Source organism: Pogoniulus pusillus, chromosome 6, assembly GCF_015220805.1.
Source record: "Pogoniulus pusillus isolate bPogPus1 chromosome 6, bPogPus1.pri, whole genome shotgun sequence".
Lineage (NCBI taxonomy): Eukaryota > Metazoa > Chordata > Aves > Piciformes > Lybiidae > Pogoniulus > Pogoniulus pusillus.
Genome location: NC_087269.1, coordinates 29,972,993 through 29,997,116, shown reverse-complemented (window position 1 = coordinate 29,997,116; position 24,124 = coordinate 29,972,993). Strand labels below are relative to the sequence as shown.

Below are 24,124 nucleotides of genomic sequence, written 5' to 3'. Positions count from 1 at the left end.
CTCTCTATTGCTCTTATCATTGCCCCTGCTAACAGAAAGCAGAGTTAAGTCTTACCAGGTGCTGCCGATTTACACTTTCTCTAGCCAAGGTCCTCAAAGTTGTCTGATAAAAAACAAACCAAGTCAGAGTTTTTCAAACAATACTTTATGGTTTTGCTGTCATTTTATTTCCCTACCTGCCTGCAGGTTTTGTTGGGTAGATCAGGATTTATGCTATATTGGTTCTGTGAATTCTCTCTTTCCTCTGCCCTATCTTTGGGACTGTTTCTACTAACTGATATACTGTAGTAATAGGTGGGATATCTCAGTTATGCCAGGGCTTTTCACCTCTCTGATCTTGTCATTAAAAAGTAGAAATGCACTTTAGATGAACTAACTTGTGCTGTGAAGCAGATCTAAATTAATTGAAAGGCATTCCCTATAAGTCTTTCTTGACAGCTTGCTGCAGATGCTATCCAGGGACTAAAAGCAGGGAAATCTGTTTGCTGGTAAATCATTTGGATTGCAGTGCATATAGATACAGAAGTTGCTGCTGACTACTTTCCAAGCTCTTCTCTTTTTGGATGGTTTTTCCTATCTGTAAGTAGTCTGAAATCACTAACATGAAATCTAACATGGGTAGTACAATAAAAACAAATGCACATCACAGTGCTATCAGAGAGGGAGAAAAAGAAAGCAACACTACAAAAGCAAAGCTGGAAGCTATTAGAAGTACTGCCTTATTTTTTATGCATAAGGACTTTTTGGAACTAGGGTTGCTTATCTGGGATCTACCTGAGAGAACAGGGATGTACTGGAGAGAGTCCAGTAAAGAGCTATGAGGATGAATAAGGGACTCGAACATCTCTTCTGTGAAGGAAGACTGAGAGATCTGTGGCTGTTTAGTCTGGAGAAGGGAAGGCTGAGAGGGGGTCTTATCAATGTCTATAAATTTCTGAAGGGTGGGTGTCAAGGGGAAGGTGCCAGGCTCTTTTCAGTAACACCTGCTAATAGGATAAGGAATAATGGATATAAGCTAGAACATGAGAAGTTCCACCTCAACATGAGGAGAAACTACTTTACTGTGAGTGTGACAGAACATTAGAACAGGCTGCCCAGAGAGGTTGTGGTGCCTCCTTCTCTGGAGGCTTTCATAGCCAACCTGGATGTGTTCCTGTGTGGCCTGTCCTAGGTGATCCTGCTTTGGCAGGAGGGTTGGACCCAATGATCTCTGGAGGTGCCTTCCACCCCCTAACATTCTGTGCTTCTGTGATCTGTGTGTTCTTATGTAAGTCCATCCCTGGAGATCTCAGAGTACAGCTTAGACAAACTTTTAGAAGTGGAAAAATCACATACCCCCCTCCTGTCTCAGGGGAAGGATTTAAGCTAGGTTATGCTTGGATGGATCTAGCTATGCAGTAGAATCTAAATAGGAGGCTTTAAACTTAAACAGAGTCGTGCCTAAAGACTCATCTGAAATCCTAGCTGGGTCATAACTCACCTTCAGACAATTCAGTGTATCCCAGTAAAGGCTCTTCCAGACTCTCCAAAGTATGTGGCTTGCTGTGTGCTCATGTGGCAAGCATTGCATCAACCACTCTTCAGTGCTGTGCAAAATCAGCAGAACCTGTGCTGCTGTTGTCAGGCAGTGAACAAACTCCAGCAGCATGACCTTTGTGGTGACTGTGCTCTGGGTGATGTGCTTTCAGATCTTGCAGTGTGGAGATAAGGGAGAAGGGACTGTGTTGCTGCTGAACGGCTTTGTGACTTGATAAAGGAACATGAGATTGATTAAGCTGGGAAAAATGCTGCTGCCAAGAAACTGGAATCTGAAAGATGTGGGCCAGGTGCCCCAAAGGAAGTCAGCAGAGTTGAAAAGTCCACTTACTGTAAATACTGGCAGCTTTTAGCCTTGCAGATTGTAGGTTAGAGAACATTGCCATCAAAATTAATGAATGAGCACATCTTGGCTTTAATTTGGCTTGGCATTGTAATCACAATTATTTTTCACTGGAGTCTCAAGCAAAGTGATTTTAATGACAGAGTGAAGAAGTCAGATTAAGTAGTTGATGGTTCATCTATATTTCAGTAAAGCATTTCAGAGAATCATAGAATCACAGAATCAGTCAGAGTTGGAAGGTACCACAAGGATCAGCCAGTTCCAAGCCCTCTGCCGTGGGCAGGGACACCCTACCCTAGATCAGGCTGCCCATAGCCTCATCCAGCCTGGCCTTAAACATCTCTAGCCATGGGGCCACAACCACCTCCCTGGGCAACTCATTCCAGCCCTCTGTTAGGAGGAGAGCCTGAGGGAGCTGGGGCTGTGCTGCTTGGAGGAGACTGAGAGGTGACCTCATCAATGGTTATATAGATGTGCAGGGTGCATGCCAGGAGGCTGGAGCCAGGCTCTGCTGGGTGATGCCCAATGACAGGACGAGGGGCACTGGGTGGAAGCTGAGCCGTAGGAAGTTTCCTGTAAACACAAGGAGGATTTTTATCCTGTGAGGGTGTCAGAACACTGGAACAGGCTGCCCAGGGGGGTTGTGGAGTCTTCCTCTCTGGAGATACTCAGAATCCACCTGGACACGTTCCTGTGTGATCTGGTTTAGGTGATTCTGCTCTGGCAGGAGGGTTGGCTGGATGAGCTTTCAAGGTCCCTTCCAGCCCCTGACATTCTGTGATTCTGTATTTGTTTATTTTCTTTTTCTTTTTTTTCCAGCCAAATAAAAAATTATTCAGTGAACTTTTTAGCCCTTTCAGTATGACATGGAAAAATTTAATTCTAAGGGAGGGCATTACAAAAAATACAAAGCATACAAAAAAGCTGGGGAGGGACTTTGTAGAGTCTCAAGGAGTGCCAGGACTAGGGGGAATGGAGCAAAGCTGGAGGTGGGGAGATTGAGACTGGAGGTGAGGAGGAAGTTGTTGAGCATGAGAGTGGTGAGAGGCTGGAATGGGTTTCCCAGGGAGGTGGTTGAGGCCCCATGGCTGGAGGTGTTTAAGGCCAAGCTGGATGAAGCTGTGGGCAGCCTGATCTAGGGTAGGGTGTCCCTGGCCATGGCAGGGGGGTTGAAACTGGCTGCTCCTTGTGGTCCCTTCCAACCATGACTGATTGTGTGATTCTGTGATTAACAAACTTTGTGTGGCTATAAAAAGTAGAAGCTGTGTGCCCTTGTGCCCAAGAAGGCCCAGTGCTGTCCTGGGATATATTAAAAGGGGTGTGGTTAGTAGGTGGAGAGAGATTCTGCCATGGTGAGGCCACATCTGGAATCTCATGTCCAGTTCTGGACCTTCTGGTTCAAGAAGGACCTGAGGGAACTTCTTGAAAGAGTCCGGTGCAGAGCCACAAAGGGAGTGGAACATCCTATTTGTGAGGCCAGACTGAGGGAGCTGGGGCTCCTTAACCTGGAGAAGGGCCTGAGGAGTGACCTCGTTTACAAAGGTGTGAAGGATGAGTGTTGGGAGGACAGAGCCAGGCTCTGCTCAGTGATGTCGAATGACAAGACAAGGGGCAATGGGTGCAAGCTGGAGCAGAAGAGGTTCCACGTGAACATAAGGAAAAACTTCTGTCACTGTGAGAGTGACAGAGCCCTGGAACAGGCTGCCCAGAGAGGTTGTGGAGTCTCCTTCACTGGAGACTTTTCAAACCAGCCTGGAGGCATTCCTGTGTGACCTGCTTTAGGTGATCCTGCTCTGGCAGGAGGGTTGGACTTGATCTTTCCAGGTCCCTTCCAACCCCTGACATTCTGTGACTCTGTGAAAAGCAGCCACTGTGCCAAGGAGAGCAGCACAGCAGCAGATGAATATTGCTACCAAAACCTTGGAGTTGGTGTCTGGAGTTTGTTTGTTGCAAAACTGCAACTGCTGCAGCTTGTTCCTTTCAGCAGCACGCGAGTGGAATGCTGACACAGGTGCCTGACTCTTGTTCTGTTTTCTTCTCCTACCATCTAGAAACTGCTTCCCAAAACAGACGGCAGCCCAGGTGACTCTGAGAGCTATTTCCACCCATTTTGATGGCACCAGCTCCTCCTCCTTGAAGAACATTTACTTTCTGCTCTTCGACAGTGAAAGTATCGGCATCTACGTGCAAGAAATGGCCAAGCTAGACACAAAGTAGCAAAGGCAGCCAAATGAAACTTTATTTTTCAACAAACTTGAGTAGCATTAAAAACATTAGAGGTGGGTTTTATTTTTTCAATGTGATGAGAAGGGGGAGTGGTAGTAGTGTGATGTGTTGTAACTTGATGAAGAGCTGTGAGTAGAGACGAGAGGGGTTTAGTCCCATTTCTTCATGCTGTTGGCATCCTCTAGCCGTTTGTATCACCGTAAGCAGTTGAGTTACCATCTCTTTTTCAGGAGTTTGTTTAGTGTCCCTTGTTCCTTTAGTTTAGGAGTTTTTTAAGAGAGTAATAACCTTATTTTAGATTTGTAGTGATGAATTTTTCACACACAAACACAGTTTAAAGAAAGCTCTTTAAAATGTTCTGCTCCTTTTTCCTCTCTCTCGAGGGTAGAAGGTGAACTTCTTCCTCTGGCCCACAGGGAGAATTCCTCTGGCCCACAGAGAGAGAGAGAGAGAAAGAGGAAAAGGATCTTACAAATGATGCATGAAGAGCTTCTGTTTTGCTTTTTAACTCACAATAATCTCTGTAATTACTGAGAATATTTCATGGCGATTTTTGTTTGTTTTATAAGAAAAAAAAAAGGAACAGGATTGTGTTCAAGTGTGGTTATTGTTAGAAACCAAACTTTTGCTCTGGGAATTAATCAACTAAAGGAAATAAAAGAAGAAAAAGAACCAAACCAGCAGCATCTGTAATTAAGAGCTTGGTATCTCACACTTAGCACGCCAGCTCTTCTGGCTGAAGTATAAGTGCTATAGGTGACGTAATTAAAGCTGCTGTGAAGATGTTGACACAAAGCTGCATTGTATTCTGCAGAGTTCCAGGATTACCACAGCCTTGTGAAGGCTCTAGGCAGGCTTTCCCCAGCCTAGGTAGTGCTGTAAGCCTGCACTCTGCAGAGCAGATTCCAGATCTGGAAGAGTTGAGAAAAGCAGGGGAAAAGACACAGGACAAATACACCACAGAGATTTGGGAAACCAGTGTTTATTGTTACAAATCAAGGTAACCCAAGTTTATCGCTTAGGAGGTGCTGCAGGAGACAGCTGCAATAAAAGTGCACAGTCACCCTCTTCCAGTTGCTGTATTCCTTGCTGGTTTGGTACTAATGGCCTCTCAACAGGGCATTCTCTGCCCCATTGTCTTCCAGCTCTTGGAGACAAACAGGCCCCGGCTCTTTGCAGTGGTCACCAAGAGGCGTCCCACATAGTAACCATTCAGCTGGCCTACGCCGTCGTTCCTGCCCATTGAGAGCAGGAATGTTAGTGACCCTGGAAAGATGAAGAAGTTGATGTTGAACAACTTGAGAGCTAAGTATCAGACACGTAAGGGTCACAGAGCGCTGGAACAGGCTCCCCAGGGAGGTTGTGGGGTCTCCTTCTCTGGAGACTTCCAAGGCCTGTCTGGATGTGTTCCTCTGTGCTCTGTGTTAGATAGTATTGTCCTGCTCTGGCAGGGGGAATGGACTCGATGATCTCGGGTCCCTTCCAACCTCTAACATCCTGTGAGCCTGTGATGTAGGTGTTGCACTTTCTCCAGTCCCTCCCTTCTCAGCCATCCCCTCCTACCCAAGCATATTGCTAAGCACAGGACCCACGTGCTGCCTCATCAGGAGAGAAACAGGTCCAGTGAGAAGCACCCACGACTCCTTTCTACCATCTGCTCCACCTCTTTCAGCAATGGAATTGCTGACAGATTGGGCTGGCTGTCTGCGTGCTATGGAATCATCCTCTCCAACCAAGAAGGGGTGCAAGAGGTAAGCAACTAAATTTAAGTAGAGAGAAATGTAAATAGATGAAGCAGCCTTTAAAAGCCAAACTGCTGCCCAGGTGTCCTTCATCCATGTGAAACAGCTTGCAACATAGTTACGGTATTTCCATCAGCTGCTTCTGAAAGGGATCATCACCTAGCTATGTTTTTGAGACTAGGGTCTTCAGTTTGTGTATCACAGAATCATAGAATGGTAGAGGTTGGAAGGGGCCTCTGAAGATCATTGAGTTCAACCCTCCTGCCAAAGCAGGGAGAAAGTGAAGTCCTGCCCTTGTTCCTAGGACTCAACTGGACAGTAAAAAATGTTAAGAACAGGAAAGAAGTCTGATGGATAGCAGACACCCACCACTAGATTTATGAGTTCCCTCAGGACCTGTGGGTGGATCTCATCAGGCCCCATGGACTTGTGCACGTTCAGATTCCTTAGGTGGTCATGAACATGATTTTCAATTATAGTGGGCAGATCTTCCTTCTCCCAGTGCTTACTTTTGCCCTCTGGAACTTGGACATTGTGGTTGGAGCCCTTGCTATTGAAGGCTGAAGCAAGGAAGTCATTGAGCACCTCAGCCTTATCCACATCCTTTGTCACCAGCTCTCCTTTTCCCGTCTGGAAGGGTCCCACACTCTCCCTAGTCCTCCTTTTCTCATTAATAGACCTGAAGAAGTTATTCTTGCTCCCCTTAATGACCCTAGCCAGATTTCATTCCAGCTGTGCTTTAGCTTTCCTAACCTGAGCTCTGCTTGCACAAACAATTCTTTTGTATTCATCCCAGGTTACCTGTCCTTGCTTCCACACCCTGTAGGCTTTCTTCTTGCAGCTGAGTGTGTCCAGGAGCTTTCTATTCACCCATGCAGGTCTCCTGGCATTTTCACCTGCTTTCCTCTCTTTTGGGATGCATTGCTCCTGGGCTTGGAGGAGGTGATCCTTGAACATTGACCAGCTTTCCTGGGCCCCCCCTTCCTTCCAGAGGTTTTTCCTCTGGCACCCTGCCAAGGAGGTTCCTGAAGAGGTTGAAATCTGCTCTTCAAAAGTCCAGAGCAGTGACTTTGCTATACATCCTCCTTGATGCCTTTAGGATCTTAAACTCTACCATTTCATGGTCACTGTAGCCAAGCCTACCCTTCAGCTTCACTTCACTCACCAGCCCCTCCTTATTGGTGAGGACTAGGTCTAGCATAGCACCTTTTCTTGTGGTTTCCTCTACCACTTGGAGGAGGAAGTTATCATCAGTGCATTCCAGGAAACTCTTAGATTGCTGGTGCTCTGCTGTGTTGTCCTTCCAACAGATGTCAGGGTGGTTGAAGACCCCATAAGGACCAGGGCCTGTAATCGTGAAGCTTCTCCTATTTGTTTGTAAAAGGCCTCATCTGCTTTGCCTTTCTGATCAGGAGTTCTGTAGCAGACTCCTACTATGATGTCACCTTCCCCTGCCTGCCTTCCCTTTAACCTTTACCCATTAGCTCTCTGTTTTTGTGTTGCACATCTCCATGGACTCTAGTTTATCACTGATGTAGAGGGCACCCCCCCTCCCCTTCTCCCCTGCCTGTCCCTCCTGAAGAGTCTATAACCATCCACCCCCAAGCTCCAATCATGTAGATTAGCATCTACAGTGTTTATGCCAACAACTAAGATGAAGCCTGAGCTCTGGGCTTATATAGTCAGCTTCAGGTGTGACTTCCTAAAGCTTTAATCAGTGCACCACACAAGTTCTGATCTATACATGTACAAAAAAGCAGCCCAACAACTAAGGCTGGGTGCTGGGAGTTTATCTTACCTGGTTCATATGTTTTAAGACACTTATTTGCCAGGCTGTTGTAGATATTTGTTGCCACGATGTTGGCATGGAGCCCAGCATGGTATGCCATCTTTGGCTCCTTCACATCTGCACAGTCCCCAATGACATAGATGTTCTCGTAGCCTTCCAGCTGGAGGTGCTTGTTAACTTTCAAAGCACCATTCCTCGCCATCTTCTCCCCTGTTTTGACAAACAGCAGGTTTTCAGAAGGTGCTTTGCATTGCTTGTTGTGGCCTGAGACCTCAAAACGCTGCTGATGTTCTCAAACAGGTCACTGACACAAAGTGAGCAGGGCTTTTTTCACCCTCATTTCTACATGTCAGGGAAGAGATGCTTTTTGCCTTGCTGTAGATAAGTTTTGCAGTCTCATGCAGTGCATCATGCTCTGATATTTCAATGGAAGCATGGATTCATAGAATAGAGTGATAGAATCAACCAGGTTGGAAGAGACCTCCAAGATCTTCCAGTCCAACCTAGCACCCAGTCCTATCTAATCAATTAGACCATGGCACCAAGTGCCTCAGCCAGGCATTGCTTCAACACCTCCACCACCTCCCTGGGCAGCCCATTCCAATGCCAAACACTCTCTCTGCCAACAACTTCCTCCTAACAGCCAGCCTAGACCTTCCCTGGCACAATTTGAGACTGTGTCCCCCTATTCTGTTGCTGCTTGCCTGGCAGAAGAGACCAACCCCCACCTGGCTACAGCCTCCCTTCAGGTGGTTGTAGGCAGCAAAGACGTGACCCCTGAGCCTCCTCTTCTCCACGCCAAACACCCCCAGCTCCCTCAGCCTCTCCTCACAGGGCTGTGCTCCAGGCCCCTTCACCAGCTTCCTTGCCCTTCTCTGGACATGTTCCAATACCTCAACATCTCTCTTGAACTGAGGAGCCCAGAACTGGACACAGCACTCAAGGTGTGGCCTGAGCAGTGCTGAGTACAGGGGCAGAATAGCCTCCCTTGCCCTGCTGGCCACACTCTTCCTGAGCCAGGCCAGAATGCGATTGGCTCTTCTGGCCACCTGGGCACACTGCTGCCCCATCTTCAGCTACTATCTACCTGTAGGAAGAGGCCTTAAAGATCATCTAGTTCCAAGCCCCTTCCTTGAGCAGAGACACCTTCCACATGACCAGGTTGCTCAAGGCCTCATCCAATCTGGTGTTCAATACCTCCAGGGAGAGGGCATCCATAACCTCTCTGGGCAATCTTTTCCAGTGTCTCACTACACTCACTCTAAAGAATTTCTTCCTAATCTCCAGTCAAAATCTGCCACCCTCAAGCTTCAGTCCATTGCCCCTTGTCCTATTGCTATACTCTATTGTAACAAGTCCCTTCCTGGGTTTCTTGTAGGCTCCCTTCAGGTATTAGAAGGCTGCTCTAAGGTCTCCTCAAGCCAACTTCTCTCCAGGCTAAATAGCCTCAACTCTCCCAGTCTGTCCTTACAGGAGAGGTTCTCCAGCCCTCTGATCATCTCCATGGCCCTGCCCAGACCCCCTCCAGCAGCTCCATGTCCCTCTTATGCTGGGGGCAGTAGAACCGGATGCAGTGCTCTAGGTATGGTCTTAGCAGAGCAGAGGGGCAGAATCCCCTCCCTGCCCTGCTACTCTCCCTGCTTTTGATGCAGCCCAGCACATAGCTGCCCTCTGGCCTGCCAATAACCATTGCTGACCCATGGTGAGTTTTTCAACTGCCACCCTCAAGTCCTTTTCCTCCAGACTACTCTCAAGTCACTCCTTGCCCAGCCTATATCTGTGCTTGGAATTGCCCTGACCCAGCTGCAGGACCTTGCGCTTGGCCTTGCTAAACTTCATGAGGTTGGCTTGAGCCCACTTTTCAAGTCTCTCTGGATGGCCTCCCTTCCCTCCAGCTTGTCTACCAGACCACATCAAGAAACATTAAGAGCTAGAGTAGACATCCTGGGAAAGAGACTGCCTTATGGTCATACTGCTGAATCTGCAGTTCCATAGCAAACTGGGCTAGAAGAGGACTCAGGCTGAAGATGGATCACTGCATAACTAATTAGCCAAACACCCTGTGACACTGATACTGCAGCATGGATGCTGAGTGTGCTGAGCTTGTTCTTGTTCCTTGGAAGTACGAGCAGAAGCAGCTGGAGAAGGCTGTTGGCCACTTTAAATCTATGGTCTGTAAGTTTCCAAAAGTCACGTTTCACAGTTAAATATTTAATGTGATGTTACAGCTTTTGCTGTGTCACGAAGTCACCGCTGCAGGTTGTGTAAGGTTGAGCCCAAACCTCGCAGTGCTCGTGTGCAAGACACTAGGACTGTGTGGCTTCTCCCAAGAGGGTGGTTGTTCACTTACCAAACGCAGTGGCGTAGGCTGAGGAGTTAATCTTTATCCCCGTGCACAAGACCACCATGTCAACAACCACCTCGGTGCCCTTTTCTGTCCTTACTACCGTGTCCTTCCGGAACTGGTTGGGTGTGAGGTTCTCCACGCTGTCCACCTTTTCACCTGTTGTGACAGACCTTTACTAGGCTGCTGTTTCCAGCTAGCCCAGATGTGTCTAGTGAAACAAGAACTCAAGGGAGCCACACTTAATTGCAAAGAGAACATCAGAAGATGCTTTGGCTAGAGGAAGGGCAGCTTAAAGAACTTCAGAGTCTAGCTCTTTGGAGGCCTCACTGAGGACATACCTAACAAGAGGTGCACTCCTTTTCTGAGGAGGATCTCTTTCACCTCCTGACGGACGCTATCAAGGAGCTCCACATCAGCTAGTGCTGTTTTTGAGTGAACAAGGGTGACCTGTTGGGGACAAAACAGCCAACAAGACTTAGAAGAGAATAGAATCAACCAGGTTGGAGGAGATCTCCAAGATCATCCAGTCTAACCTAGCACCCAGCCCTGTCCAGTAAACTAGACCATGGCACCAAGTGCCTCATCCAGGCTTTTCTTGAAGACCTCCATGGATGGAGACTTGACCACCTCCCTGGGCAGCCCATTCCAATGCCAATCACTCTCTCTGCCAACAACTTCCTCCTAACAGCCAGCCTAGACCTCCCCTGGCACAACTTGAGACTGTATCTCTTTGTTCTATTGCTGCTTGCCTGGCACAAGAGACCAACCCCACCTGGCTACAGCCTCCCTTCAGGTGGTTGTAGGCAGCAAAGACGTGACCCCTGAGCCTCCTCTTCTCCAGGCCCCTCACCAGCTTCATTGCTCTTCTCTGGACACCTTCCAGTATCTCAACATCTCTCTTGAACTGAGGAGCCCAGAACTGGACACAGCACTCAAGGTGTGGCCTGAGCAGTGCTGAGTCCAGGGGCAGAATAACCTCCCTTGTCCTACTGGCCACACTCTTCCTGAGCCAGGCCAGGATGCCATTGGCTCTCCTGGCCACCTGGGCACATTACTGGCTCATCTTCAGCTACTATCTACCAGTACTCCCAGGTCCCTTTCTTCCAGCCACTCTGTTCCCACACTTGCTGTGTGCCAGGCAGGAGCAGCTATAAGCTAGATTCCTTCCACCCCACTCAATGTCTGCATGAAAGTGATCCCCTGAAAGGCATCTGGTGGCAATAATTGCTGGTGCAGGCTGTCGGGTGCCTTCAGAAGAGGAGGCAGTGGAGGTGAAGGCTGCTGTTGCATAGAAACTCTTGATTTGCAGCCATCTCAGATACTTCCAGCAGGACCATCACAGGAGAAGAGTCTCAGAAACCAGGGTGAAGTTAATTGTAACTAATGTACCTCTTTGGCTGGGTACTCTGTTTTGATCTCTGCAGCCATCTCAACCCCAGCAGCACCACCTCCCACTACCAGGATGCGCTCCGATTTCTCTATCTTGAGGAAAGAAGAAACTCAAGTTACAAGAGAACTGTCACATGCAGGAAGTCAGACATCTTCAGGCACTCTGTGAACTCTGAGATACAGCCCTGGCCCAGCTGCAATAAACCACCTAACTGGTGGTTAAGTGGAAACAAAGAACAAGAACCCCTCTGCTCTTCCTGTGTGCACTGTAACACTGTTGAGTCTGTCAGGCTTCCCCTGGTGCAGACAGCTGGGTCATGCAGAAGGTTAGACAAGCTACAACATGGTCTTTGTCCTGGCCTGTCTCTTCAGGCATCATAACCTCTTGTTCTTAGGCACAGATGACTCCAGAGACCCATGGTGGTGACTGGCACAGGGAGGCTGAAGAAAGGCATGCAAGCTTCCTAGGAAATAAGTTGATTCCTCACCTCCTTAACCATGTCTTCGTAGGTCTGGATGGCACTTTCCATGTCAACGATTTCATTGAACTTCCCAGGGAATGGCCCATCACTGCCTGTTGCAATAATGAGATGGGAGTAGTGAAGCTCCTGGGAGGGCAGAATGTACAACAGGATGTTAGACCTCTTAAAAACAGAGCCTAGAATGTAATAGCTGCCTCTTAGGTACTATTCACTCATTCCACCTCTGCCAGCCCCTTGCTGTTAAATAGGAAAGTTCTTGCCACTGTCAGAGTCGTTTCAGGAATAAACTCGGTTCAGGTGGCACCAAGTAACTGCCTTCCTTGGGTTTGGGAGAAGCACTATTTTTCAGGTGAGCTGAGAGCTTTAAAGAAATTACCATGAGGTTACAGGAAATAACCTCATATTTATGCCAAACACTGAAGCTACCATCACAGCTGGCTCCAGAGACTTTCTCTCCTTTACCTTCTTTTGAACCGAGTTGAGATGCTTGGGTTCAAAAGGTACCAGAGCTGCTGCCCTTGTTCCTTCCTGCAGTTAGATAAGGATCTGAGCTCCAGGGTTAATTGTTGAGCTCTAAATACAGCTCTAATAAAAAAAGCTTATCTGAGCACTAGACAGAGTTATGGTGTTTAGTGCACACTCATACCAACACAGCTCTAGGCTACTTAGCTAGGCTAGGAGGGGTGGTGACATTCTGTGTGTGCAAGGAAAGTCAACCTCTGGTCTTCAGGACCATAAAATGCTCCAATCTTTCCCCTCATTGTCTCTTGGGTTTAGAGGGAGTGGCTGGGGGCCTGCTTCTCATTGGGGCAGCCCTCGGCAGAGGTACTTGGTTTCATTCTTCTCTACCTCCAAGAGTTAAGAGGGCAGTATCAGCACGAGCATTTGTCTATCTGCCCATAGATGGCAGAAACCTAGAGGAAAGCAGCCAGTGGCTTCCCAGAGACCTCGGGTAGTGGCTTGTTTGAGGTCAGGCATTTCAGCCAAGTTGAAGGTTACCTTAGAAAGGGAGCCCCGTTGTGGGTGTGAGCCTGGGGCATTGGATCGGTCGAGATTCACATGCTTAGCTGACCCATGCTGTCAGAAATGGGGGTGGGGTGGGAAGTTGTGGGCTGCCACAACTGAGCAGCGTTCCCAGCTCTCCTCCAGTGTGAGGGCAAAGGTCTAGTTTGTTTTTCCCAGAGCATGACTCAGCCCTGCATAATCCCCACCCCAGAAGGTGAGAGTTACACTCCTCTTCCTGCTCAGAGACATGCTTCCTGTAGGTGCCCTGCAGTCCTTTTCATCTTAGTCTTTTCCAGCCAGAGGACTCCTAACCTAAATTCCAAGTCACTTCTCCAGCCAGGCCTCATCAGTTAGAGCCAGTACTGTGTCCTCACTTCCATGACATAGCTGAAGGAGAGGTTCACAACACTCCCTGCTGAAGGCTGACTCCACATCAGCAGGTAAGCCTGTGAGGCAGTCAAGCAGCTCGCTGAGATTTACTGTCCCACCTACCTCACCATCACTCAGCAAAACTCGTTGCCTCTCAGGGTCTATGCCAACAACCTTGCCTTGTCGGAAGCTGTCTCCAAAGGTAACAGAGTAGGAGATGAAGGTCTTCTTGGCAAAGCCTGTGGTAAGAGCAGATAGCAGGAACAGGATCTCCATCTCTGGAGGCTAACAAACTCTTCTTCCCTCCTCCCCTCCTACTATCCTTGCTCAGATGAGCATTGTGTGCACTTGGGGTCACAGGCTGGGCCTCTGCTCTGCCTTATCTCTGCCCAGCAATGAGCTTCAGAAGCTTTGCCCCAGACAAGAGTAGCTCCTGGGAGGCCGGGTGACATTCTCAGCTAGATGGCTTTCTCTTTGCTCCCCATACAGATTCTCCTCTATTGGTTTGCCTGTAAGTGTTCCACTGTGGTCCAGAGCATTTCAGGCAGGATGTCAGAGGCTTTTTGTCAAGCCAAGCTTCTAACATTCCTTTGAAACTTGTTTCCCAGCTCTGAAGATGAGATTTTTCCTCCCCTGTAACTGGTTAGCCCAGTGTCCCACGAGGGACAAGCTCACCCACGGATTTTTTTATCCAAGGCTGACACTGCAAGTGCCAGACCCAAGAAAACACTGATCCACTCCTTTCAGCTGCTGCTTAGTCACCTTCTCAACTCTTGAAACAAAAAAAAACCAACCACCATCTGAGTCGGTTTCGCTCAGTTTTCCCAGTGGACACACAATTAGCTTAACACAGACGGCCTGTGGGTCCTTCCCAGAGCCAAGGATTCGTTTTCCGGATGGAAAACATCGAGTCCTTCACCACTGCTGCAGTGGAGGAGGCGCTTCCCGTTCCCCGTCCCTCGCTACTCCCGAGCTGCTGCCGTCCCGCTAGCGAGCGGAGTCCCTGTGCAGGGGCAAGGAAGTGGAAACGGGTGAAGCCCTTACCGCTCTCCACGGCGGCACGAAGGGCAGCCACGTTGTGGTGAAAAGCATCCTTCATGTCCACCAGCACGAACGGGATGCCCCAGGATTTGAGCAGGCTGGCGGCTGCTGTGCCTCCGAAGCCACCGCCGACCACCACCACCCGCACGGAGCCATCCAGGGACAGTCGAGCCCCCATGATGACAGGCAGAAGGAGGAGCCGCCGTGGCCACCCCTCCTACTCGCTGCCCGCCTCTGGCGGCTGCGGGAGGAGCAGCCCGCGGCTGCCGGCCCGCTAAGCTGCTGCGGGGAGGAGATGCGTTACTCCGGTCTGCGTCCAACCCGCAAACCTCCGCTGCCCCGGGCAAGGAGGGCAGCAGGGTAGAGTCTGCCCCGACGAGCACCAGGGTCACAAGCAGAGAGTGTTTCGGCGTCTTTACGCACTCCCACACGCCATCCTCCACGGGGGAACGGGCCCACAAGGATCTTACCGACCCAGGCTTGTAAGTGCACAGAGACCAGGAGACCTGCTCTGGCTGAGCCAGCTGGCTCAGGGGTGGCAGCTGCAGCCTGGCTGCTGGGAAGGATGGTGTGCGACAGAAGGGGAACTGCTAATGATGAAGATGTGCAGTCAGCCCTGCCAAACCCCAGCATCACAACTCAAAGAAGGTGGGTTTAGACTGGATACTAGGAAGAAATCCTTTCATTTGAGAGTGGTCAGGCATTGAAACAGGTTGTTCAGAGAGGCTGTGGAATCCCCATTCCTGGAAGATAGGCTGGAGGGGCTTTGAGCAACCCTGGTCTAATGAAAAACGCCCCTGAAAAATGTCAGAGGAGTTGAAATAAGATCATCTTCAAAGTCACTTAAAAACCAAACCATTCTACGATTAGAAGTTATGAGTGCATCTTTAAAACAAACAAACAACCCCAAAATATAAACAAAACAAAACTCAAACAAACAAACAAAAAAAAAAAGGAGATGGCTTGGTTTGGTTTGGTTTGGTTTTGGAGCATGCTGTGATGCTGGGCTCTGTCCACCCTGCCTTGTCGTTTATCAGCTGTATGTGTTGCCTATACACACGCAAGGCCCACAGAGTGGTGGTGAATGGTGCCACATCCAATTGGCAGCTGTCATTAGTGGTGTTCCCCAAGGATCAGTGCTGGGCACAGTCCTGTTCAATATCTTTACTGATGATCTGGACCAGCAGACTGAGTCCAGCATCAGTAAGTTTGCAGATGAAGAAAGGGACCTGGGGGTGCTGGTAGAGAGTAGCTGAACATGAGGCAGCAGTGTGCCCAGGTGGGCAGGAGAGCCAATGGCATCCTGGGCTGGCTCAGAAAGAGTGTGGCCAGTAGGACAAGGGAGGTTACTCTGCCCCTGTGCTCAGCACTGCTCAGGCCACACCTTGAGTGCTGTGTCCAGTTCTGAGTTCCTCAATTCAAGAGAGATGTTGAGGTGCTGGAAGATGTCCAGAGAAGGGTGACAAAGCTGGTGAGGGGCCTGGAGCACAGCCCTGTGAGGAGAGGCTGAGGGAGCTGGGGGTGTGCAGCCTGCAGAAGAGGACACTCAGGGGTCACGTCTTTGCTGCCTACAACCACCTGAAGGAAGGCTGTAGCCAGGTGGGGTTGGTCTCTTGTGCCAGGCAAGCAGCAACAGAACAAGGGGACACAGTCTCAAGTTGTGCCAGGGAAGGTCTAGGCTGGCTGTTAGGAGGAAGTTGTTGGCAGAGAGAATGATTGGCATTGGAATGGGCTGCCCAGGGAGGTGATGGAGTAGCTGTCCCTGAGGTGTTGAAGCAAAGCCTGGCTGAGGCACTTAGTGCCATGGTCTAATTGATTAGATAGGGCTGGGTGCTAGGTTGGACTGGATGAGCTTGGAGTTCTCTTCCAAGCTGGCTGATTCTGTGATTCTGTGGTTCTTTTTGGGGGGCAGCTGGGGGCCATCAGCAGAGGAGTGCCCTGTTCCTGCCCTAGCTGCAGGAGTTCTTGTTTCACACCCCCTCATCAGCTTGTGGCTTGGAAGGGCTTATTGGGAAACCCACAAAGTGGCCAAGGCTGCAGCCTGAGTGAAGAGCACAGAGGATGGTCCTGTCACCAAGAGAGAAATGAAGATGTTCTTGCTGAGTGGCAGTGGGAAAAGGAGCTCAGAGGGGACTATGTGAAAGAGATGGTGGGAAGATGAGATCAGCACTGTGGTGGAGATGGTGGCTGTAAGGAGAAGCAGGAAAAGGCTGGAAAGGTAGCAAGAGTCCCTGGAAAAGGGGAGCAAGTAGCAGAGAAGGATGTTTACAATAAAAAGGACATCCAGATCGTGTTCTTCTGCAGCACGGAAACTATCATGAAGACTTTTGGCTCCTGTGGCATTCCAGATAAATATAGCTGCTGGCCATGGGGATAAATATAGCTGCTGTGCACACTGTGGCCTTGTGAGCTGGCAGAGCTGCCCCCATAGTCCTCTTCCCATAATGGTTTGAAGGCTTCCTCTCGTCCTCATTCCTCCTGCAGCAAACACCAGCCTGGTGCTGAACCCCCTTCCCAGAGGGGTCCCAAGCAAGAGCCCCCTCCCTCAACCTCGTGGACAGAAGGCATGAGGGAATGTCTCTTTTCCAGGAAAAGCAGAGCCTAAGCTCAGCGTTGCCAGCAGAGGGTGCAGCCGACTCGGCTGTGGGGACATGGGACATCGGTGTCCAAGCCCCGTGCGTGGCTCCGAACACGGCTGAGAGGGCTGAAACAGTCAAGAGCAAAGCTAGGAGTGGAGGGAGGTCCCTGGTAGGGAAGCCCACGGCTTCAGCTGAAATAAGCTGATGGCAGGTTTGTGTTTTGTGCCACACAGGACTTGGGGAAAAGATTTTTGATGAAGCTCTGGGAGATAAATCCTCCAGAGCTACCAAGCTGGTGAGCACTCCCCTCTCTCCCCCTAGGACTTCAGATGTATTTGCCCTAGACGTGCTAGAAAGAAAAAAGATCCTTTTTTTTTTTTCCTGTCCTAACTTTGTTGTTCACAAAGTAAATGTCTTCATTCTGCCTCCAAGGCAAAAGCAAAATGTTCCCAGCAGTGGGTTTAGTTGTCCTCTGCCTTCAGATCAAGACAAGTGATCCTGTGGCAAGGACAGTCCTTCACGACATTGTTCCCAGGCAAGGGTAAGTGTGGTTGTACACCAGAAGATCAGCGTCAGCTTTAAATTAAAAGAAGGTACAAAACTTCTGGGCTGGTGAGTTGGAGATGCATCAACAAGCAAGGCAGGGCTAGTGGCCAAAAAGAGTGCCCAAAGCAAACAGGAGGGTAAAAGAAGCCTTTGTGAAACCTGACATCCAACTCCAAGCAAACAGGAAGAAATTCGGAGTGCTCAAAACTGTGGTCAGAGGCAGCTTTCTGCACACAGGTGCATGCTGAGCATTGGCAGATGTGTTGTTTTCATGATGTTTCTCCATCCAGCTGCACACAGGCGGCGGCAGTAAGAGCTGCTCAGCTTCTGAGAGGGTTTTGTCTTCTGCCGGTGATCTCTATAGCAGAGACAGGCAGGGAGGCTGAGGGCAGTGACCAGCTTGCCCTGACTCCTTCCAGGCTCCCTGCAGGATGGCAGAGGTCCAGAGGAAAAGAAGAGGTGCTGAGAGAGGGGTCTACAACTACCTGAAGGGAGGTTGTAGCCAGGTGGGGGTTGGTCTCTTCTGCCAAGCAAGCAGCAACAGAACATGGGGACACAGTCTCAAGTTGTACCAAGGGAAGTATAGGCTGGACTTCAGGAGGAAATTCTTCACAGAGAGAGTGATTTGCATTGGAATGGGCTGCCCAGGGAGGTGGTGGAGTCACTATCCCTGGAGGTGTTCAAGAAAAGCCTGGATGAGGCACTTGGTGCCATGGTCTAGATGACTGGCTAGGGCTGGGTGATAGGTTGGACTGGATGGTCTTGGAGGTCTCCTCCGGCCTGGTTGATTCTATGCTCCTGCCCCACCTCTGCAGCTCTGAGATGCTGTGCAGGCAGTGTGGCTATGTACCCATAGCTGAGTCTGCACCTTCTCAGGCTTCATCTGACACCAGCCAGAGATAACAGACATCCCTCTAAGTAAGATCAATCAAAGAACAGGTACAATAGAGGAGGTCTAGGCTGGATGTTAGGAAGAAGTTCTTCACAAAGGAGGTGATTTGCCACTGGAATGGGCTGCCCAGAGAGATGGTAGAGTCGCTGTCCCTGGAGGTCTTCAAGTAAAGCCTGGATGAGGCACTTAGTGCCATGGTCTGGTTGACTGGACAGGGCTGGGTGCTAGGTTGGACTGGATGAGCTTGGAGGTCTCTTCCAACCTCATTGATTCTATGATTCTATGGTGCTGTGTGGGAAGACCTTAGGGTGCCAGAAGTGACCCTGTAAGCCTGCTCCTTCTCCTTGTTCTGCTCACCATGAGCATCAGGCTGGGTTATCCTCTCTAACTTCGCATTAGCCCTCAGCAGGCTGGAGAACCATTAAGAAAGCTGGAGAAGGGTCCAGAGAATAGGTCTTATGAGGAGCAGCTGAGGGAACTGGAGTTGTTTAGTCTGGAGAAAAGGAGGCCGAGGGGACACCTCATTGCTCACTACAGTTGCAGTGAGTTTAGGGGTAGGTTTCTTCTCCCTAGTATCAGGTGATAGAATGAGAGGAAATGGCCTGAAATTGTGCCAGGGCAGGCTTCGGTTGGATATTAGGAACAATTTCTTCCCTGAAAGAGTGGGCAGGCATTGGAACTGGCTGCCCAGGGAGGTGGTGGAGTCACCAGCCCTGGAGGTGCTCAAGGAATGCGTGGATATGACACTCGAGGACATGGTTTAATGGCCGTGGTGTTCTTAGGTTGGTGATAGTACTTAATGATCTGAGAGACCCTACTTTTGGTCTCCTCCAGAGAGCTGCTTTCCCTCCTGGGCCGTCCTGAAAGTCCCATCCCTCTTGGCCAAGTTTGAGCTGCTGGTGAAGTCCTGTTTGTCCTTCCTCTGACAATACCTTTGCCATATAACCGAAGGAGACTTGTCCCAACTGCAGCTCTTCCTGGCCCCAGAGCAGGAGGGAAAAACGTCCCTCACAAACACAAACAGATGATTCAGGACTTAATAAAGATCATCAGGAGGAGACTGTGACTGTGTGCCTGGCTAGCAGCTATCTCTGCAAACCCAAGGACAACCACACTTCTCCTCTTCTGAATCAGCAGCCACATGCACCACATCCCCTCTGCCCGCAGACGTTGCCTGCACAGTGTCCCGTGACAGCCCCAGCAGCAGCACCGCAGCCCTCCCTCCAGCTCCTCACCTCAGGGCCACGATTCATGGAAAAGGGAATGTTTGTGTCTTCCAGGGGGGAGGGGAGAGATTGGTCTCTGCTAGACAACCACCCATCTTTGCCACCTGCCCTGGGACTCGTCATTTTACCCAGGGGTTGTTCTGATCACCCTGTATACCTTGGGAACTCTGCTGCAGCCAGGGTGGAATCAGGTCAGCCCAGGGCAAAGAACTGCCTGGAAAAAAAACATGATTCAGACCAGTCCCTGGCTGATTTAAAACATCAACACTAGCTCTTTTGTGCCTTAGAAATAAAATTTGCTTTTAGCAGAGGACCTGTTTTATTTATTTATTCTCTCCTCAGCAAACTCGATTTTCCATTTCCAGCTATGCAGTGACATCAGCTCGAGAGGATGAGCCACTGGCTGCCTCCCATAAACCACAGCACCAAAGTCACCTTGCTTTGCTCAGCCTGCATCAGCCAGTCGCTTGAATTGACAGGCAGTGCCTCTGACTGAGCGCAGACCCCAACTGGAAAAGGCATTCAGAAAAAAGCCTAAGGTGAGAGTATTGTCTCCAATTTTGGGCACCTCAATACAAGAGAGATATCAAGGTGCTGGAGCACAGGAGGGCAAGGAAGCAGGTGAAGGGCCTGGAGAATAAATCTTATGACTGAAGGAGCTGGGGCTGGTCAGTTTGAAGAAGAGGAGGCTAAGGAGAGACCTCATCACTCTCTGCAGCTACCTGAAAGGACGTGGAGCGAAGCTGGAGATGTGTAGGTTCAGGCTGGAGGTGAGGAGGAAGTTGTTCAGCATGAGAGTGGTGAGAGGCTGGAATGGGTTGCCCAGGGAGGTGGTTGAGGCCCCATCCCTGGAGGTGTTTAAGGCCAGGATGGATGGGGCTCTGGCCAGCCTGATCTAGGGTAGGGTGTCCCTGGGCATGGCAGGTGGGTTGGAACTGGCTGCTCCTTGTGGTCCCTTCCAACCCTGACTGATTCTGTGATTCTGTGACATTGTGGAGAGGCTGGTTCTGGTCTCTTCTCACAGGTAATTAGCCACAGAACAAGAGGGAATGGCCTCAAATTGAAAAGGGTAGGTTTAGACTGGCTGTTAGGAAAATCATTCTCGCAGAGAGTAGTTAGGTGTTGGAATAGGCTGCCCAAGTTGAGTCGTCACCCCTGGGTGTGCTTAAAGGTCATTTAGATATGGTGCTTGGAGATATGGTTTAGGGGTGAACTTTGTAGAGTAGGGCTAATGTTTGGACTCGATGATCCCAAGGGTCTTTTTCAACCTGAACGATTCTGTGATTCTGAGACAGGTGATCTTCAAGATCCCTTCCAGCTTAGTCCATTCTGTGAGAGGCAATGAGTTCTGTGCTTCAGCTGATCTTCGTATCCAAAAGAGGTGTATCGATGCTGGAACATGTCCAGAGAAGGGCAACAAAGCTGGTGAGGGGCCTGGAGCACAAATCCTATGAGGAGAGGTTGAGGGAGCTGGGCCTGTTTAGCCTGGAGAAGAGGAGGCTCAGGGGTGATCTTATTACTGTCTACAACTACCTGAAGGGGCATTGTAGCCAGGTGGGGGGTGGCCTCTTCTCCCAGGTAACCAGCAATAGAACAAGGGGACACAGTCTCAAGTTGTGCCAGGGTAGGTATAGGCTGGATGTTAGGAAGAAGTTCTTCCCAGAAAGAGTGATTGGCATTGGAATGGACTGCCCAGGGAGGTGGTGGAGGCACCGTCCCTGGGGGTCTTCAAGAAAAGCCTGGATGAGGCACTTAGTGCCATGGTCTAGTAGATTGGATAGGGCTGGGTGCTAGGTTGGACTGGATGAGCTTGGAGGTCTCTTCCAACCTGGTTGATTCTATGATTCTATGATAGGCAGCTGGCAGCAGGGATCTGCCCTGTCCCAGGACTGCGCCACAAGGCTGTTCATGGAATTGAAGCAGGCTTCTTGCCCTTGGAGGAACCCCTTGCTCAGACAGCTCCAGCCTTGGGACTTCACACGGTGCAAAGTCTTCCCTGCCCCTCCAGAGCCAAGCGTGGGATGGCCATTAGAAATTGCACAGCAATGCCATTTTCTGGGACTTCATCTCTTCTTTTGCTGTGATCCAGGCAGGTGCAACGAGGAGCTTAGTCAGCTTTATCTAGCTTAGCTGGCTGCCTCTAAAGTCCTCTCTGGAAATCTTCTCCTCCCATGGCTTGGTGGTGAGGTGGCACCTTTCTCTTGTGAAATACCACGGTTTTGTGGTGTTAATCCTCATCAGGTGCATAGAGAAGCAGAAAGGATGTCAGCAGTTGGGTTTTCCTTGAGAAAAGGAAGGGCAACCTACTCCACCCTTAGGGCAGGCTTTTGGAAAGGATATCTTTCACCACCCCACTTCACTGTGGTGAAGTTTTCTCCCTCCCCCCCACCCCACTGCTCAGGATTTTATTCCAGTGAAAGCACAGCATATAATAAAGCTGTGTCCTTAAAAAAATCAGCCTCACAGACAGGCAGCCTTTGTCCAAAGGTGCAATTACAGGATAAATATGGGATGCAGACCAAGAAATGTGGTCTGGTCAGAAACTGTTTTCAAGACAGAAAACAAGGCTGTCATTTAATGCTGAAATGTCCATGTGTGCTGCAGCCCCTGGTCCCTTGCTGGTCCATGGGTCCCCCTGCCAACCTGAGGTTTGGGTGGTGAAGCTGTAGCCATGCACCAGCTCCCTGCAATGTGCAGAGCCCTGTGATGGAGAGAAAGACAAGGGTGGATCTGATCTCCAGCAGAAGCCAGAGGGGCTGGGAGAGGGCATGAGAATGCGTGGGAGATAGGTTTCCCTCCAGCCCAGAAATCCCATCGGATAGTGCTGCGAGGGGACACGGGGAATTAGCTTATCTGATCCCATTAAACTGAGCTGGAGGAAGTGAGGAGCTGGGGAAAAGGAGTCAGGACAGCTGGCAGGGCAGCCATGACTTTTGATGTTTGGGACAGACTTCATGCCAAGATGGCAAAAAAAGCCTTTTAAGGTGTTTCTGTAGGCCAGCCTGGCAGCTTGGTTTCATAGCCTAGCAAATGTCCACTGTGCCAGCTGCTGGTAGTAGTTTGCCACCTGGGCAAGGCATCTGAAGTGGCATTTCAGAGACTTGCCTGCCTTAGCCATTTTCTTAGTTGGTGGGTACCAGCTATCTTCTAACTCAAGATCTTCTTCTAAACAAGAATTGTTCCTCCATGACAAGCCCAGCCACACTAGTTTGGCCCCAGTGAGTGTCTCGGAACAGGAGACAGAGAAGCAGCAGGGTGCCCCCGCTGTCCAAAGTCAAGTCTGGATTAGACCCGTGGAAGGAAGCCTGAGCCAGAGAGATCCCATTTAGAGGTGAAGAACACATACATAATTTATTAAAGTTTTCACTGGTGCTACATCATCTCCTGTCACCTGCAATAACCCCAAGGAGAAGCTGTCTTTAACTGGTGGCTCTATCCTAAGAGACACAGTTCCCCTTCACTGCTCTGGGCTACTTGAAGAGCATGTCTCTGAATTATAATTAGTATCATTACCATCACCAAATCACCTGGATTGCCCTCAAAAAACAGGTGTGGAGCTGGGTGGGTGAGCCTGAAGGCAGCATAGCTGCAGGGCAAATTATAAAGGAGGGGCAGGAGCAGCCTTGGGTGGGAGTTGGTTTCTGTTATTTGTCTGCTTGATTTAAGGTAAGGATGGCCCATTTCAGGGGCTCTTTTATTTCTAAGAGCTTAAGTCCCTTGAAAAGAGGATGTGGGCTTTTTGGTGTTGGTGTGGATGGAGGAAGGGTGATGGTGCATCTGTTGTGGTCCCTGCTGCAGATTTATATGAACAAACTCATGTGCTTTTCTCCCCTTTTTTTCCTCCCCAAACCATGCCTTTCCTCCTAGTGGGAAGGACTAGGGCAAGGCCTGGCAGCAGTCAGAGCAGGGTGAGAGGTGCCTCTCAAACGTCCCCTGAGTTGGCAGAGGGAGAATGTCTGCTTTGGTCTCAAAAGGAGCCGTGTGTCCCCTGCGACTTCCCAGTGTGTCTGGCACTGCATGGGAGTCATGGCTGTAGGGGTTTAATGGGAGCAATTAGTCCCTGCAGAAATCTGCATGGTTCAGGGGCATGTTTTCTTTCTGTCCTCTGACGTTTTTGATGGGAAGCTGGAGGGTGTCCAGGAAGAAATGCTGGGGCTTAGCTAGAAATAACAGGCTGGAGCCAGCCGGGGCTTGGGGGGATAAGGCTGTGTAGTAGACAGCACAGGTGAGAATGAGCTGATGCCATCATGCCCTCGGACCTCACCTTGGTCTGATTTCCCCTTCCCTCACCACTTGCTTTGTATGTCCCTTTGTTTGTCCTTGCAACCGAAACCTTCTTTGCCCAAGCCAAGGTGGGATGGGAAAGGGCAGGGAACGCTGGGCACTGTCACCCCTTTCCTGGCTCCAGCAGCTGATCAGCTCTTTACCCTCTGTGATGTTTTGCAAAGCAACGATTAATTTAAAACTTTATTTGCTTTGCAAAAGCCAACCTCATGGGTGCTTTTGCAGAAACACAGCAGAGGTGTGTGTGTGCCTGTAAAGCGCTGCCCTGGATCCAGCCGGGCTCCTCCTTGTGCTGACCAAGCTCTGTGGGATTTTCCCAGCAGGCAGC

The 24,124-nt window shown here is 49.8% G+C and overlaps 2 protein-coding genes across 6 annotated transcripts in view; one reads left to right on the top strand and one right to left on the bottom strand.

The window, feature by feature from the left end:
* LOC135176224 (core histone macro-H2A.2) overlaps positions 1-4,693 on the top strand; it is a 42,184-nt gene extending 37,491 nt beyond the window's left edge. For all 5 annotated transcript variants that reach the window (XM_064145082.1, XM_064145079.1, XM_064145081.1 and 2 more), the window contains one exon: positions 3,931-4,693. In XM_064145082.1, coding sequence (XP_064001152.1) covers positions 3,931-4,096 — 166 coding nt within the window. In that variant the 3' untranslated portion in view covers positions 4,097-4,693. The remainder of the gene's footprint in view (positions 1-3,930) is intronic.
* Positions 4,694-5,071: 378 nt separating this feature from the next.
* AIFM2 (apoptosis inducing factor mitochondria associated 2) lies at positions 5,072-14,448 on the bottom strand. The gene is made up of 8 exons (XM_064145078.1): positions 14,273-14,448; positions 13,352-13,467; positions 11,861-11,980; positions 11,373-11,465; positions 10,322-10,430; positions 9,987-10,139; positions 7,646-7,846; positions 5,072-5,371 (listed from the first exon to the last, which is right to left on the bottom strand). Exons 1-8 carry the CDS (start codon positions 14,445-14,447, stop codon positions 5,217-5,219), a joined length of 1,122 nt encoding a protein of 373 aa, XP_064001148.1. The 5' UTR covers position 14,448; the 3' UTR covers positions 5,072-5,216.
* Between the last annotated feature and the right edge of the window lie 9,676 nt (positions 14,449-24,124).